General features: G+C 38.5%; 1 protein-coding gene across 3 annotated transcripts in view; it reads right to left on the reverse strand.

Moving 5' to 3' along the window:
• The window catches only part of slco4a1 (solute carrier organic anion transporter family, member 4A1), a 35481-nt gene that overhangs the window by 12252 nt on the left and 6023 nt on the right, over positions 1-17206 (reverse strand). The window contains exons 2-6 of one of the 3 annotated variants that reach the window (XM_006804034.3): positions 6262-6309; positions 3627-4735; positions 2011-2101; positions 1045-1166; positions 784-895 (exon numbers count right to left, since the gene is read on the reverse strand). In XM_006804034.3, the coding sequence (XP_006804097.1) occupies positions 784-895; positions 1045-1166; positions 2011-2101; positions 3627-4458 (1157 nt within the window). In that variant the 5' untranslated portion in view covers positions 4459-4735; positions 6262-6309. Of the gene's footprint in view, positions 1-783; positions 896-1044; positions 1167-2010; positions 2102-3626; positions 4736-6261; positions 7788-17206 lie in introns of those variants that run through there. The other 2 variants (XM_087834345.1, XM_006804033.3) reach the window with 2 other exon arrangements.

Here is a 17206-nt window from a genome sequence, read left to right on the forward strand (position 1 = left end):
ACATTAATCCTTTTAACAGTCTAGTTATTAGTTTTTAGCCATTTATAACCACCATTCCCAAATGGGATTTGTTTGTTTATCAGGAAGATTAAGCTAGAGGTTATGGATGCATTTGCAATATTCTTTTTTCTGTACCAGGGGTCGCTTAGAAATTATTAATCTTAGTGCTGATCAGTACATTCCTAAGTGAAAGTATTCCTAAGTGTTTTGAAAAATTAGACGCTGTCATTAACTAATCAAGATACAGATATCCTTCGGGATCCTGCTGCTTAATCACAGCACTGTGAGGACAGAGATTTTAGCCTTGGTAGAGGTTTGTAATAGTGAACAGTTATTTATTTAAGTGGTTAGTATATTTGAGCATCATCAGTGTAAAAGTGGGAAGCTGTAATACAGAAGTGGACCCAGAGGTAAAGCATGTCACAGGTCAGTGAGGCAGTGTTGGAAGAATAGTTACCAATGGTGATGGAAACGTACCAGCTCAGGGTAGTACTAAAAATACCAATACATTACTCCAGATGATGAGGCAAGTGAGATCTTGTGGTTAAATGCATCAAATGCAGCAGTGAGATCCAGTAATATGCATACAGCAGATTCACCAGCATGAAAAATGGCAATGGCAATTATTCATACAGCATTTTTCATTACACATAAACTCAATGTGCTCAACATAAAAGATAAAAAACACAAAACAATGAAGCAAACTGTACAAAGTAATAAAATGCAATTTAAAATGGAAACTAGACGAGGTCGTAAAAGCATTTATTTCTTGAAGCTCTCTACCTTGGCATGTCTTTAACTGATTTGCCAAACTGAGGGTCTGAGGCAGTGGTGTGGCTTCCATCCTTAAGCTGGTGGGCCTCAGACACACGCATGGTCACATACTCCTGAGAGCCTGCAGGAAGACACAGAAAAGTAAGAGTGAGGCTGTTTCGAAAATATATGGTATTTTACATACCAGAGTACCACCTAATGTATTAGTCAGTGTTTTTTTTTAATGCCCTTTCTGTTATAAAGAAGACTGGCCATGGCCTTTGTTGGCACCTGGTAGTTGCCGTGGGTACCCCAGGATGGGAAATGCCACCAGTAGAGCGGCTGCTCCTCCTGCTAAAAAGCCAATCCACCAAGCCCCGACCCAGTGAGGGTTCTCTGGCGTCATCTCAGGCCTGGAACATCACACACATATGATTAAACACATTTTTAGAATCAGAATCAGAATATTGTATTGATCCCTGATAAATTATGTGCTCACAGTTGCTCCAAGACAGTAAGAATAGTACCTGACTAAACTAAATTAAATAATACAATATATTACAAAGTTAGAAAATATAACAAAATAGCTCTAATATATACAAACAGCTAAAATATAAATTTCCCAGTATATAACACTAATTAAATATATATGGTTAAAACTGAGGTGCCTCTCTTATCAAACTGTAAAACGTTTCTTATTTTCTCTGTAGAGGATCTGCAATAAAGGTGTGCAACTGCTGCAGTGCGCACTTGTGCATTAGCTGGAGGATTTGTACGAGAGATAGGCACAGGCAGGAATGAACCACTTGACCTTTAAAGAGGCAGATCTCTAAAGCATTTTGTAATGAGACAGTTTTGTTCTATTGTGTATATTTTTATTCCACATTCTCCCATTGTCTATTTCATATCACAATATTTGACTCTATTCCACATTCTGCATGTCAGCTTTTGTTTATTCCCAGTTTAGTAATCTCTAATTGGTTTTAGTACATTCTAGTCAGTGGTTTTGTAAAAAAATTTTTTTGGCCATTTTAGCCTTTATTTATGTATTGGAAATGACAGTAAGGTAACTAGGTGAGAGGATAAAGGGTACTCTCCCTAGTCTTGCCCTGCAGACTAGGACCCAGGCCCTTGCAGGCCTTACCTATGTGAGGTAAGCCATAGCAGTGCCTCGACTCAGTTCTATTCTATTATACTGATCTCATTTCTTTTTGAGTCAGTTATCCTTGTCCATGGTACCAACCAAAGCAGACTCACGTTAGATGGATCTCAGTGTACATGTTGAGGAAGTAACCTCCCAGCAGGTAACCGGCTGCTGGACCCACAATGGCTGCTGTGTAGAAGATCCCTAAGGGGAGGGGGGGAAGACCATAGACACAGAGCAAGGGTGTGTCAGTACAATGACTCCAGCGTCTACCTCCTGTTTCCTACTTACCTCTTCCTGTCCTACAGGTTAAAAGGGCCATTGTTCTTTATATGGGCTCTGCATCTAGAAAATTTCCTGTTGTGTTTGTGTTTTCATAAAAGCAATGTGCTCTGCTGTTATTTGAAATAGAATGATAGCTAAATGCTGAAAAGGGGTCATGACAGGAGCCTAGAGGGTCAAATTTACAAGACTGGCAGTAGATGGCATCAGACAATGACAGTGCTCAATATGTACATTTGAAGCACATTATCTGCTTTTACCAAACAAGCCCTTTTATCTATATCCAGTTCCTTCTTAATAGAGATTATACTGGATGGTTGCTGGTAATAAAATTATTCTATGGAAGAGGGACAGAGAGTGATAAAAGAAGGTAGACAGCTGGTGAAAGAAGTCGTGCTGTAACAGTCAGAGTGTATGTCTGTTCATGCACCTGCATTAGCATGTGATGCTCAAACAAAAGTCTACATTTACATTGAGCTAAACAACAGATATATTTGAGCCTGCACCTGCAAAAGAATTATTGCTAAAGGACACAGCTGGGATTGTGTTCAGTGCCTGCTGTTTGCATATGCATTCTCACTATTCTATGTAATCAAAGCTCTGTCAAAATAATTCATCTTCAAAGAGAGTTTTTACTGTCCAGCTGACAAAATGAGCCGAGCAGCACATGAATCAGCACAACTATGGCCTTAAACCTTGTATCATTTAAAAAATGCGGGAATTTAACAAAGATTCATCAGTTTAACAAAGATGATGGAAGATCAACATAGAGTTGCACAACTGACGGAACATATATCATTGTGATTTGATGCTAAATCAGTTGATTCATTAATGAACAAAAGCTAAACAACAACCAATCAGTTAATAAGCTAATAAATTATTCAAATAATTTTTCAGAAAGAGTAGTGGTTAGAATTTTTATAAATTCTCAAATTTTGATGGTTTCATATATCTATTAAATAATCAATTTATTATCACAATTTCAGTCCCATATTTCTAAAATGACCAGGTCTCTCTAGAAAAACGTCTGGGCACTCGTCTTGGCATGAACTCGCATGTTTTTCCCCCCCCACAGATAGGAATAAGCACCTGTCTAAATGAATAAGCTGGCCAAATATAAAATGTAGGTATGGTACATTTTAGTTTCTGGTAAGCTACTACTGCTACTACTACTTTACTATTGTAATTAATAGTTATCTCCACTACCTAACAGTTGAAGCTATTATTTAACTGATGACTGACTTTCTGGGGTAATCCCAGGAATGCTGCATCTTTACTATTTGTTCAGGGATTATAGTGTCAAATGCTTGGCATGAGATGAGAGAGATGACAACAGTATGTTTTTTTTTTACATTTTTTGGCATAAATTATCATCAATCATAAATAAATGAACAGGGTTATAGTAAATAATCAACTGTTACTAGTGACTGTTACTAGTAGGACTCACCTATATAAACTGGTGCATAGTTGGAGTTGACATTCTCATCCAGGTATGTGACCCCTAATGTGTAGAGAGGCGTAGCGCCCATACCATGCAAAAACTGGCCAAGCATGAACACAAAGCGATAGCTGGACAGTCCTCCTGCCTCTTTGTTCTGGCACGGCCTGGTACGGTTAGCAGAGCACATTCCTGTTTGCTCGGGCAAACTGACCTGGTAGGGAGGTGTAGTAAAGTGAGGCAAGGCAAACATCAGAGAACCCAGTGCCATGATAAGTACTCCCCATCCCAGCCATCGGGGCTTGTGACCTGTACCGCCGAAGTAACTGACAAAGGCCAGGCAGACGCATGCAGCAATGTCATAGGAACTGGCGATGAGGCCAGCCTCGTAGCTGCGCAGATCAAAGCGTCGCTCGATTGAGGTGATCACTGTGTTAATGAAACCATTGATTATCATCCCCTGGAGGAAAGAAGCCACACAAAGGAAGAACAACACCCACCGAGGAGTGTTGAAAACTTGGATGCTTTTGGGGGTCAGAGCTCCCCAGCCACACAACTGATCTGTGTTAGTAGAGATTAACTTTAGCCCAATCTCTGCATTAGGTCTTGTTTCCCCCCCATATATTGGCCCAGGGAGTGCAGATGCCCCGGTGAAAACAAGTGGCTCATTAGTAATGGGACTGTCAGGGTTTCTGAGACCAGAGCCTATGGGGCTGCCTGTCTGGGAATCCACAGGACTAGGGGTGTCCAAAGAGGGGCCCCTGCTGAGAGGACAATCCTGCAGGTCCAGGAGCTCCTGTTTGGAGCTAAAAGAGGCGTCGGCATTTAGCAAGATGGGCATCGCCCCTCTGAGGGGCACTGTGAGGATCCTGTGAAGTGGATTCTATGAACTGAGGCAATAAATCAATTACCTCAACAACAAAAAAGGAAATTTGAAGTAATAAAGGGTCAAGAAGATATTGTGGTAAGGACTCTGCCAGGTTCTTCTTGGAAATTATCTATTCTTGCTTTGTAGTTTGCACCTCATGTGTCCACGGCTCTTTGTGTGCTCCTTTTTATTTGCACAAGGTTGCATATGGTGTAAAGATGGCTTTGTTACTGTGATGAGTAATAGCATCCTGAGGAGAGAAAAGAAAAATTAGATAGATTAAATAAAGAAACAACCAACTTTTGTAAAGATTTAATGCATAAAGAAGTCATCATTATAATTTATGTACAGGCCACAGATACTGTGACCTAGACTGATGCTTCATATTTTACCAAATGTATAAAAACACATACATACATATCTCTACATGGGCATTAAATGATTCCTGGCATTACCACCGCATTGTTTAAAGAACAGTTTTGCCTTTTAACATCAAGCTGGTACAAAAACTGCTCTAACTGTGAGTCAATTGAAGCATTATTATCAAGCATTGCACCCAATCTCAGAGTCTTACACATACAGGGAACTCATAAAACCTCAAAGTGCACACTGCTAATGAACCATAAGCATTGTTACTTTGCTCTAGTAATCACAAATAGAGCTTTCATAATCACCATCATGAAAATACTGTGCCGGTCTATTTGTTGCATAACAACAACACAACAACACAAGTGTGTATTTGATCCATTATTGCAATCTGAAAGCTCATTTTAACTGATGTAATGTATTCATTTATATTACTTTCTTTCATTGTGAAGTACAATGTGGAACACTAGAAACTCAATGTCCACTTGTCACAACACAAAACAAGCAGCCTTACTGACCTTCAGGGGGTCATATTTGACAGTGACAGTGATAGAGCTTAATTGGATGCATTAACAAAACAGAAGAGATTTACTGAGAAATAAGAAAAGGCGCAGCACAATAAAACAGCCTGGTCGCATATTAAATACATGCAGTACAAGCAAAGTTCTTGTTAGTTTTCCCACTCAAAGCTTGGACTCCAAGATTTACCCATCATACGTTTTGGAGTAGCAGCTTAGAAACATCTGAACAGTGAGTTTAACTGAATGCAGGAATAGCTTCTGAGCATGATCTGATGATGCTAACCTCTGAATGTTGGTTTAGTAGCACATCAACAAGTTTACTCCACCTTTCTGAGTTGTCATTATTGTGTCACTTTTATGTATCATCAGACTTAAGTGAAACAAGTGAAAGATGAAAAGCCATTTTGTTCAAGTTGTGAAAAGATTTATAGAAAGAGAACTCTTTAAATCAAAATTCGATTGAACAATAAAAACACACTCAATATCTTTGCCAACTCCTCAGATGATGACTGGTAAAACCAAAAGCCTCCTCGTTATGTAGTGACCGTACTTACCACTGTACCAGCGCTATGGAAAAGGAAAACGTGTGTTTCCCTGATCTCAACCAAGAATGAAGAATTGTGTTGCAATGTTCAAAAACACCTTGTTCATAAACTTCTACATACAGTTATGTAACTGTGCTAAAAATGTAAAAGGGAGCACTTCCCTCTATGCCAATACTGTAAAAATCTCTAAAATACTCGCTAAAAATCTTTAAAAAAAAAAATAAAAAATTGCCAACACCTTTTAATCACATTTTAATCTTTAAAATATTTACAACGTATCACACACAAAGCAGTTAAAATATAAAATAAATTAAATTATAAATAGAATCAGTTTACCCTCCTACCTCTATTCCTTCATATAACAGCCAACAGGTCTGCTAACAGTTGTTAATCTGGGAAAATGAAAACATTTGACAGAGATGGAATAAGAGCGGCAAAAAAAGATGAACAGTTACAGAGAGGTATATCCATGCTAGGTCCTAAGCCCATTTCTCAAAGCCTCTTATAACTGAAGGACTACATCAGCAAATTCCCACACAACAACCCCCACCCCAAATGATTGGAGGCAGCCTGCAGGGAGGAAAGGAGGGAAGTGTCACCAGCCCACATAGTCCACCTTTGAATTACTGCTCACCAATGAGCAGCAAAATTGTGAGCAAGGAGAAATATAGAATCAGTCATTTCAAATGTGGCTATAAATAATATTTGAATGTTGGTTAATAAGTTTTTGTGTTTTTTATATAGTTTTTCTTTATTTTAACAAGTGCACAAAGCTATTATTCACTTTATGTCTATGTAGGTTCTCAGTCATCCAGGTCATGGTAATCTAAGGAGCTTCCAAAGAAAAGTGACTGGACTTGTTTACGTTTCTTGAAGACAGTTCACCTTTCATCCGAGCTTCTTCAGTTCTAAGACTGAATGGTGGAGAGACCCAGGTTTTTAAGACCTATTGGAGCTTAAAGACGAATGCCTTATCTGAATCTGAGGCAGAGGTGCTGTGCTGCCTCAGCTGCTACCAGGCAATTTGTCTTATTTCAGCCACGAAACATTCTGATAAACTCCCCATCACAGAAGGGTTTACAGTTTGTTTTTTTTTATCACAATACAACTTAGCTGATTATATTTTTAAACCAACTGCTATTTTTTTAAACTTGCAAATTAAATCACTTTGATCACTTAAAATGTACTGGAGCCAATGTTTATGTGAATTTGCTAGCCCTGGGAAATGTTAGTTCATATTAAAAAATAAAAAAGTCTGATGCAAAACGTACAGCTTTTAACAAAACATGGACTTAGTTTGCGGAGAACAGGTTGTTGTGTTTAAGGATTGCAATATGAATTGCTATTACAAGATCAAACACACTGAGAAATCAAAAAACATGACTAATGCAGAGTAGGAATGGATATCTGAACCTTTGTTAGCAAAATTTCAAATGCAAAAAGGACTTTTGATCAGTCTTTACACATCCAGCAATGGAGCAGTCAAGATCATTTTTGTTCTTTCTCACAAAAATGCAAAAAACTGTAATCTGGATTGAGGATACTGCAGCAAGTGGACAAATTTGACATTTTCTCTTTGCCTCTACACAAGAGCTGTCCTCAACACAGCTGAGTCAGAGTAGAACAATGCTAAATGAACAGCACTATGACAAGGAGTAGTATGTCCATGCAGTTAGTGCATGCTTGAAAAGGCTTGGACTGAAATGGGCTAAAATGACCGAAGCTAAAAATTACCACGTTGTTGATGTTTTAAATAAAATAGTTAACTTAAGTAGGGCAAAAGCACTGAATAACGAACGGTTTGGTGCACATCGAGGATTATGAGACTGAACATATTGATGTAGGAAACAGGTCGCTTGGCCTTGGTCGCAAATGGCTAGAAAGAGTATGGGGCCTCATACGCATACCATATAGCATATATGGATGCTAGCATCGGGCCAAACATCTTAACCTTTGGTAAAATGGTAAATGGACTGATTCTTATATAGCACTTTTCTACTCTCCCAGAACACTCAAAGTACTTTATACAATAAAAAGCGCACACAAGCATTTTCGTCTATGCTTTTCAGTGCTTCCTAGCTAACATCCACACACATTCATTCTCTGATAGATGGATCAGACAGCAACTTGGGCTTAGTATCTTGCCCAAGGATACTTGGCATGCAGACTGGGGGAGCCAGGGATTAAACCACTAACCTTCCGATCAGTAGATGACCTGCTCTACCTCCTGAGCTACAGCCAATATCTTTGAGATCTGGTATTTTCATTTCTGATGCCACAGGTTACAATAGCCTGCTCAAATTCAGTGAGCCTTTTAAAATGTCCCTTCTCTAACAAATGTTTGTAAAGGCAGACATTGTTGATTTATTTTTTATAACAGTGGTAGCTGGACTGAAAATACCTGAATTCAACAACTGAGATCTGTTGTCTGATATTGTTTATAAAAGACAGAAAATAAGAAAATGTAACCTCTTTAGGAGAGCACTGTCGAATTTCAGACAAAAACAAGTATACATGCACCAAGACATATATAGGCAGCACTATGGTTTAGAACATGCACATAAAATCCATAAATACTGTATAAATACTGTATTTATGTGTAGAACGTAAAATACTGTTTCATTTTTGATTTAACAAATGACCACAACTTTTTTTATCACTAAAACTCAAATGCCTAAAACCTGCCCACTGCAGCTCATTACGCTGCATTAACATGCCTTAATGCAGAACATGAAAGGGCCCTGGCAAGCAAATCTGTTTGCTCAACAACACAAAATGAATGGGACCAACCACACTGCTGCGAGCTGTTGCCTGTTCAGCTGATCGCCCATGAAAAGAACAAGTAATAAGGTTTTGGAGGGAAGCCAGAGCGTAAAACCTTATTATGCCCAAATGAAACTCGGGCTTATTTCCCCACTGAGGTGGGGCTGAATTCCTAATAAGCAGAAGAATTTGAGTTTTTAGACTGTGAGTTTTAACTTTAATGTCTAAATTATCATCAGTGTTGAACTGTGCTACCAGAATGCTGTGATGCTGTGTTTAAGTTTTTTGTTGCTAATTGTGTGTGTGTTTAGGCTTAGGGTTTTGATTGGGGATGTCACCAATTATGACTTAATTCCTCAGGATCAATATGCACCAGATTGCCAATACCTCTGTAAGACAGGGGTATGAACTTTCACATGTTTATTTAGACTGTACATTTTTTTTTCATTTATTTATTTATTTACATTTGTTTTTTTCCAGATTTTGAAAATGCTATAAAAATGGTGGCCATGCATTAATCTAACTTGGGGAGGGCAATACATTTTCCCAAAGGGGCCACATGAGGAACTAGGACTATTGAGGAGGGCTGCACCAATAAGCGTATAAACAGATAAAATTAATATTGAGCAAAACTGAGTTCAGCTTGTGGCCACTTAGGAAAATTAATTGCCCAGCCCTGATCTAATTCAAACCTTACACCTAACCCAACGCGTTATTCCCACGATCCAATGGTTGTTAACCCTCTGGCCATTTGTGGCCACTTCACTTTTCGTTTTTCAACCATTTTTGTTCTGTTAATGCAAATGGAAAGAAACTTCCCAAAGGTGTGTATTTTCTTTCAGCCTTTTTAATTTTCAACATCAGCTCCTTAATAATATCAATAATATTCACTATACACCAAATTGTTCCTCTTGACTCTATCGTGGCCATTTTTGGCCAGTTGAAACTCATTATAACCACATTTTTTGATTCCTTGTTATTGACAGTACTATATCATGCAATTTAGGTGAAATTGCTTTCATTCTAAACTCAACACATGAAAATTGTCGTTTTTAATGTTTTTTACCAAATTACATCATTTACCCAGTTTTGGCCAAACAAGCAATTTCACGTAATATTCCTAGTTTCTAGTAGCGGCCTTTGATGGCTTACCACACTCCAATGGACCAAAATAATGAAACAATTTTGACACCGGTTTGATCTTAAGGATCTAATAGTTTGTGTTTGTGCATGACATTGCAGCACAAACATGTATTTGCAAGATAGACTGGAATAAATAATGACGCATCAAACATTACATAGGCTGCAGTAAATTTCTGTGGATGCAGGTTATTGAGCTTTGACGTTCCCAGTCAAACTTAGCTTTGAAGCACATGTTAAAAGCACTTTTACTCTTGTATTTTTCATAAAAAGATACCATACCCAAAATATTAACTCTAGAAACAAAAAACAAAAATAAAAAAAAACCCAATCACAGGACATTTTGCAGAGTTCAAACCTGCAGCTGCAGCGCAAACAACAACAAACACTGTTTGTAAACGTGTCCTGGAGTTTATGCAGGTCCAGACAGTGCTACTGCTGTAAGTAAGCCTAACAGCTTCCAGATCATTTATTCTGGCAATATGGCAAGAAGGTCATCACTACTACTAAGCACTGTCTATATGATCTGGTCAGAGAGCAAGGACAGCAAGCAGTTCTCTGCCCTTGAAGAAAAGACATCTGCCCAAGATGAAGAAACTTCCTCTCCAGAAGATGCGGGGACAATCTCCAAAGAGGCTGACTGCATCACCACTGATGATGTGCACTAGCCAGTGCCTGAATCCTCTTCTTTGGGGGAGGATTGGGGTTGGGGGGCATGGAGGTGGAGGCCGAGCAGCTGATGGAAAAGAACATAGGAGCATTTTCTGAGACAGAGGAGCCGGTGACTGAGTGGATCCCTCATGAAAGGAAAACCATGTGGGTCCCACCACTGAAGAGAGACTGCTCTACAATCCAGTACCCACTGGTATCAAACCAGGGCTCACCCTGTATGCAGTTTCCTGCATTAGCAGCCTGAGATCTACTTTTGACTTTTTTATAACAAAGGAGATCTTTTAGCTGCTGTGCACCCTTACAAACCTGCACGGGAGGATAAGGTGTGAGGATTGGAGGATTATAGATGAAGTGGAGATGTGAGAATAAAGCAACACATAGCATGTTGGATGACAACACTGGAAGTTCTCAGGAAGTTAAAAAAGGCATGGGGTTCAGACTCCAACTGATGAAGGAGCTCCGAGGACGTCTTTCCTTTGGGCACCTTGGCAGAGGAACCCCTCAGATGAAAACTGGCACAGGAGAAACTACCCAGAGCTTCCTCCCCAGCTCCTCCAGTTGCAACAGAGGAAGATTTTGTTGTCTGTGTTTGGCTTCACCAAAACTACCACGGCAATATCCCAGATGCCAAAGCAACGGAGGAATGTGCTTCTTTTGACAGCAACACACAAGGAACCAGCAGTCAGTGATGGTGAATAAAGGATGCGTGAAAGCAAGAAGCAATCCTGGACTACAGTAGGCACAAATACAGCTTGGATAACTTAGAGGATGTTGGCACCTCGAGTTGTTGAAGGAAAACGAACTGATGACTGACGGCTCTTTTCTCCAATCTCCTGGATGTCTTGGGATACAATGTCTTTGTCCCGCCGGAAACAACTTCACTGAAGTGGGGGAGTCCTCTACAACCTACAAATGAAGAGTGATCCTGGGAGAGCTGGGACACATGCTGGTGACCTCAACAACTGCAAGACACCCTTCTCCTTAATTCTCAGCAACGTCTGCCATTGATCTCAAGACACAGTACTCTGAACCAGAGTGTGACCCACACCCCACCAACAAAATGAGAAGAAGGTGCAAAAGGTGCACCTCCGGGATTGGAACAGCAGCCCCTTGCATCAGGTGTAGAAAGTGTGCCTACAAAAACCACTCTAATGTGGTTAGCACATCTTGCTGCTAATGAGGATGCACACAGAAGCACAAAAAAAAGTAAAAATAAATCATTGTTACTGTTACTGACATGCAATGATGATAAAAAGAAATATTAAGTTTCATCGTTCATATGCTAAAAAATGTGAACTTTATTACTATTTTTACTATAATAATGCATAATCTGACTGGTATTCAAAGGGTATAATATCTGAATTTGAATTATATTTTGGTTTTCATGACTAGGACTGGTGCTAATTTAAAAAATCAAGTCAATGAAAGTAGAAAAATGTTTTAATATATATTAATTTTATATTATTTTGTAAACATAAACAGGGGGTGGCCATTTTTGGCCACGAACAAGCTGAGAGGGATTTTTTTTGTTTTTCTGTCACTGCACAAAAAAACGAAGATGCATAAAACTCATTGATACTTTTAATTATTGCTACACATCTAACCTCCATCATGGTTAGAAAATAAATCAGTTTGCATGTATTATTTTGAAAAAAAAATGCAGATTTTATGCTTTTATCCCTATTTAAATCATTAAAATTATGTGATTTAACTGGTATTTAAAGGGTTAAAATTCTGGATTTGATTAAAATTTTGGTCTTGATGACCAGCACTGATGCTAATCTAAAAAATCAAGTCAAAAAAAGTGGAAATTTTTCTTAATATATATGAAGTTTATAGCATTTTGTAAACGTAAACAGGGGGTGGCCATTTTTGGCCATGAACAAGCTGAGAGGGAGTTTTTTTGTTTTTCTGTCACTGCACGAAAATAACAATGCATTATAATCAATGTTTATGTGAATCAATTACATGCCCCAGACTCTACTATTAATAATACAAGAAATTTCAGTAGCAATGCAATTATATAAAATTGCGAGATTTGAGGTTGTCTTCCAGCTAGTGCAGTGGACAAACAAACTGGTGTTTAAAGGGTTAAAAATTTAAAAAGTAATAATTATTTTATATTTATGAAAAGAACTGAAGTTAGTTAAAAGCTTTATGCAGAAAAAATGGCAAAAAAAACATAAAATAATAAAAATTACAGACCTAATTCTTTGGTGGCCACTTTTGCCCACGAACAAGCTGAAAGGGTAGTGATTTTGAACAAGCCCAAAAGCTATCAGGAGAGGCAAGGAGGCGGGCCACTATCAGGTGATGATGAGACGACCAGAAGTGGGAGTGTTTTGAAAGTTGAACCAGGCCACACTGTTAACAATGCACTTACAGTGGGGTAACACTTTCCTGTCTCACTGTTTGTTTGTCTGAAGCCAGAAATGGAATAGTTCTCAATGGATATTTTTTTTCTCATCTAATTTCAATCCAATTCTCCATCACGCCTTTTCATTTCTGTTTTCAAAGCAAGATCAGAGTGGGGAGCTGCAATATTAATAACCAACAAGCTCTGCCTTACCTAATGGGTCCTTTATCTTCACAGTAGAAACTTATTTATTTTGGAATGGGAAGACTTTCCTCCTCTGTGATACACAAAGGCTTTTGAAGTATCAAGAGGAAGTCTCTCATGTGGTTATTATAATAGACTTAGATGAAGCCTAAACTGTCAATCTCACACGAAAACACCACCGGTGTTTGTATGCACTTTTGTAATATCTCACTACAAAAGAAACAATAGAAACTTTAGCAGGTCGTTGGTCTGGTAAAACTGGAAGCAGAGAACAAACTGTGAGACTCACTGTGTCAGCTTTGAGAATAAGTAACCCAGTTTGAACCCACTGACGATGTAATTCCAGGAACTGCTCTTTGAATCTTAAAGTGGAAAAGCATTCAGTTACAGCAAACTGAGCTACAGCAGCACTGTGCGTTTGGCCTTGTTGAACTTTTGCATGTCAGGCTAATGTTACATACATCTTTTGTGGGCGATAACAACCCAAGAATTCTTGGTTTTTTTCTTCTATACATAGCAGAGACAAATAGTCAGCTTGAAATTCAATCAAGTCTGAACTTTAAACTTGAAATTGTGAGTCCTTTTGCAATTTTTCAGTTTTTTGGTTGTTGTTGTTGTTGTTTTTTAAGAAAAACAGAGGTATTGGAAGCTCTTGTTTTTTGCTTATTGCTTCTTTGATGTGAACTAGACATAAAGTGATACAACCATGAATGGCAACTTCAAGGTTTGAAAACATGAGGTAAAATTTTAAAAATTATTTTTAAGCCTTTTCCAGCTTAGCCAATATTCTATCTTGCAGGTCCGTTGCTCTTGCACTCAACACCTTCAACGCACCAGTTGAAGTGTCAGAGTGTGATGATGATGATGATATATGCCCCCTGACCTATGGTCCTGACTTCCCCTTGCTGTAGTGTTTCTGTTGTACCTCATGTACTACTGGCGGATAGAAGTGGCTGATATTGAGAAATCCTACCAATGGCTGCACAAAGTTACAGACGTACTGATCATGGCAGGACAGGAACAAGCTCTAAGCACAACATCAGTAGAGGCTGGGGTCTATCACACCAGGCAAGACCCCAGGTGTAGGCTGTGCAAAGAAGCTCCTGAGACAATCCAGCACATAACAGCAGGCCAGGGCATACATGGAACACCATAACCAAGTGGCTTTCAAAATATACAGGAACATCTGTGCTGGGTATAACCTGGAAAGCTGAGGTCAAAATCAGATACACCCGCTAGGGTGGTGGAGCTAACAAAGCTAAGATCCCATAGACTTCCAGATACAGATAACTAACTGGTGATAGTAGTGGTGGACAAGCATAGGTGATAGCAACATAAAGAAGAAGGAACACAAGAAGCTGGACAATTATTAAGGGCTGAGAGAAGAACTCAAGGCAGGACCTTATCTATTGCTGCTCCTAATCTCTGGCCCCTTCAGTGTCCACTGGGGGTGGCTGTAGCTCAGGAGGTAGTGCAGGTCACCTACTGATCGGAAGGTTAGTGGTTCGATCCTTGGCTCCTCCAGTCTGCATGTCAAGTATCCTTGGGAAAGATACTAACCCCAAGTTGCTCTCAGATGCGTCCATCGGAGTATGAATGTGTGTGAATGCAGTTAGATAGCACTAAGTATAGATAAAGTGCTTGTGTGAATGGGTGTGACTGGGTGAATGTGGCATGTTGTATACAGCGTTTTGAGTACTCCGAGAGAGTAGAAAAGCGCTATATAAGAATCAGTCCATTTACCATTCACTTTTAAAACACGTCTTAAAACCCATTTTTACTCCCTGGCACATGACACAGTATGACCCTGATTTTATTGTTTTCATCTAAAATCAGGGTCATACTGATTTTAGAGTATTAACATGCTGATGGCATTGTCCAGCCATCAGCACATCAGCATCTAATGTGCTGATTTTATTGTTTTAAATGCCATTTTAATCATCATCTTATTTTTTATTTTTATTTTTATCTTTATTTAATTTAATTTAAATTAATTTTCTTTATTGTTTGTTTGTTTTTTTTTACTTATTCAATGTATCATTTCTGGCATGTCAAGTGTACAGCACTTTGTGTTGCTGGGAGTTGTTCTGAAAGTGATATATATAAATAAATTGCTTGCTTGCTATTAACGCAAAACATTTGCAGCGTGAAGTGACTGCATCTAAGTCACTGAAAATCATCTTACATTCACTAATTGAGACCAGGTCCTTTAACTTTAGTTGACTCTGCAGCTGATTTCAGGGTTAGTTTCTTATACTTATCTGACACGTGTAAGTCAGTAAGATGGACATAAACCAAGAATAGCCTTAAAAATGAGAATATAACAGTAGTTATGTCTCAAACGTAACAAAGCAGAACACCCAACCTGATCATACAACATACCGTAGTGAGTAAGAGCTTTAAAATTTGTAATAAATCTCAGTGCTTCATGATAGACAGAATCCAGCATACATATGTAAGCATATTAATCACATCACCACAATTAAGCAAGTGGAAACAAAAACTAATTTTCTTTCTTCAAAGGTAAGACAGGACTTTATTCTAAAGTAAGCATCCAGTTTCAATTTAAAGTTTTTCACCAGTTGCTAAATGTGAGACATTAATTTTAATTTGTGAGTACAAGTTTTTCATCGTTGACTGTTCTACAAGGGCTTTGGCAATCAGGAAACAGAGAAAGTAGTCTTTGTGACTGAAAAGCATCAAAAGCTGTTTACAGGTCATGTATGTCTTTGCTTATTGTTGTATCTATTCTGTTGATATGTTAATCATTTCCTTGTACAATATTCAGTACTTACCAGCAAGGGATGTCAACCTCTTCACGGCAGATATACTGGTTTGGTACAGGCAGAATAGCAGAGGTGCACAAGTGTAACTGAGAACAGCGAAACTTACTGCATGCCATTCATGTGATTCTGGGGCACTGCTATTGGACATGCTCGCTCATTGTCACTGCCACTGCCACTCAGTTACATGAGTTACATATTAACACTGTTAAAAGGCACACTCCACATATTTTTTTTCTGCAAACATATATAAACTGAATGATTTGAAACTTGTATCATGAAAAGAGTAATTCTGATTACATTCAAACTGACATATTGAATATAGTGCTCCCCCCCATTCATGAGTTCTTATATTTTTGGGATATTTATCACACTAACATGTTTAAAATTGTCAAACTAATTTTGTTATTAGATAGAAAATTATTTGTTTATTTAGTTAAAGTTAAAGTGTAGGTTAAAGTTTATTTATTTATTAGATAGATTAGATATTATAAAGATAACATATAAAGTCTAGCTTTTAAATTATGATTTCACGTATTAGGCGAAAAAGAAAAATTATCAGACCCTGCCTGGCCTTAGCCCAGCCTTGGTGGAAAATCCCATTTGCTCCAGATCTCTGACCTCAGGTAAATGCTATTGCTGTCACTTCTTGGTAAGGGAAGGTTTGTTATAAAACTTTGGGCTGAAAGTTTTTTGACCGCTGTGTGTTGGTGTTTTCAAAGCAGACAGTACTACCAAAACTGAAGGTACTCATAAGCACACTCTAGACAATACTCCTTTTTGACTCTAATTGAAAAGATAAACTTCATGTTTTACTTAGTATGAGCATCTAAGACCTCATTGAGAGGTTACTGAGGCCGCAGAAAAAGGAAACCACGGTCCATTTTCTCATTTTCTATAACTGAAAATACAATTTTTGGTCTTAATATTTCCATTGAAAATGAAACAGACTGCAGAGTCTATCAATTTAACTGAGATGTCTGCAATGAATGCATGTAGAAATTAGTGCATATATTAATAGCCCAGCAAACTCCTTTCTTTTAGTCAGTAAGTGGTACAATAGTTGCTCATTTTACAGTAGGCAGGGTGATCTACCTCTGTGGAATCCCACTGTCACTGTGGGGAATTAATGCAATGGGACAGCACTGACCTGATAATGCCCTTCTGCTTGGCTGCAACTTCGAAAGCAAAACACCAACAGTAGCATCATTACTGTCTGCTCTCCTGTTCGCCTCCTTCTCTTCCTCGCCTTTTTAACTCCATAGTCGTGACAATTTGGGCTGATTATGGAGAACAAATATACGACTAGAAGTGCAGGTACACCAACTCTACCTCTACCTAAACTGAAGGTGGAAGAATATTTGCATGATA

Source organism: Neolamprologus brichardi, chromosome 20, assembly GCF_056152115.1.
Source record: "Neolamprologus brichardi isolate AB-2024 chromosome 20, ASM5615211v1, whole genome shotgun sequence".
NCBI lineage: Eukaryota > Metazoa > Chordata > Actinopteri > Cichliformes > Cichlidae > Neolamprologus > Neolamprologus brichardi.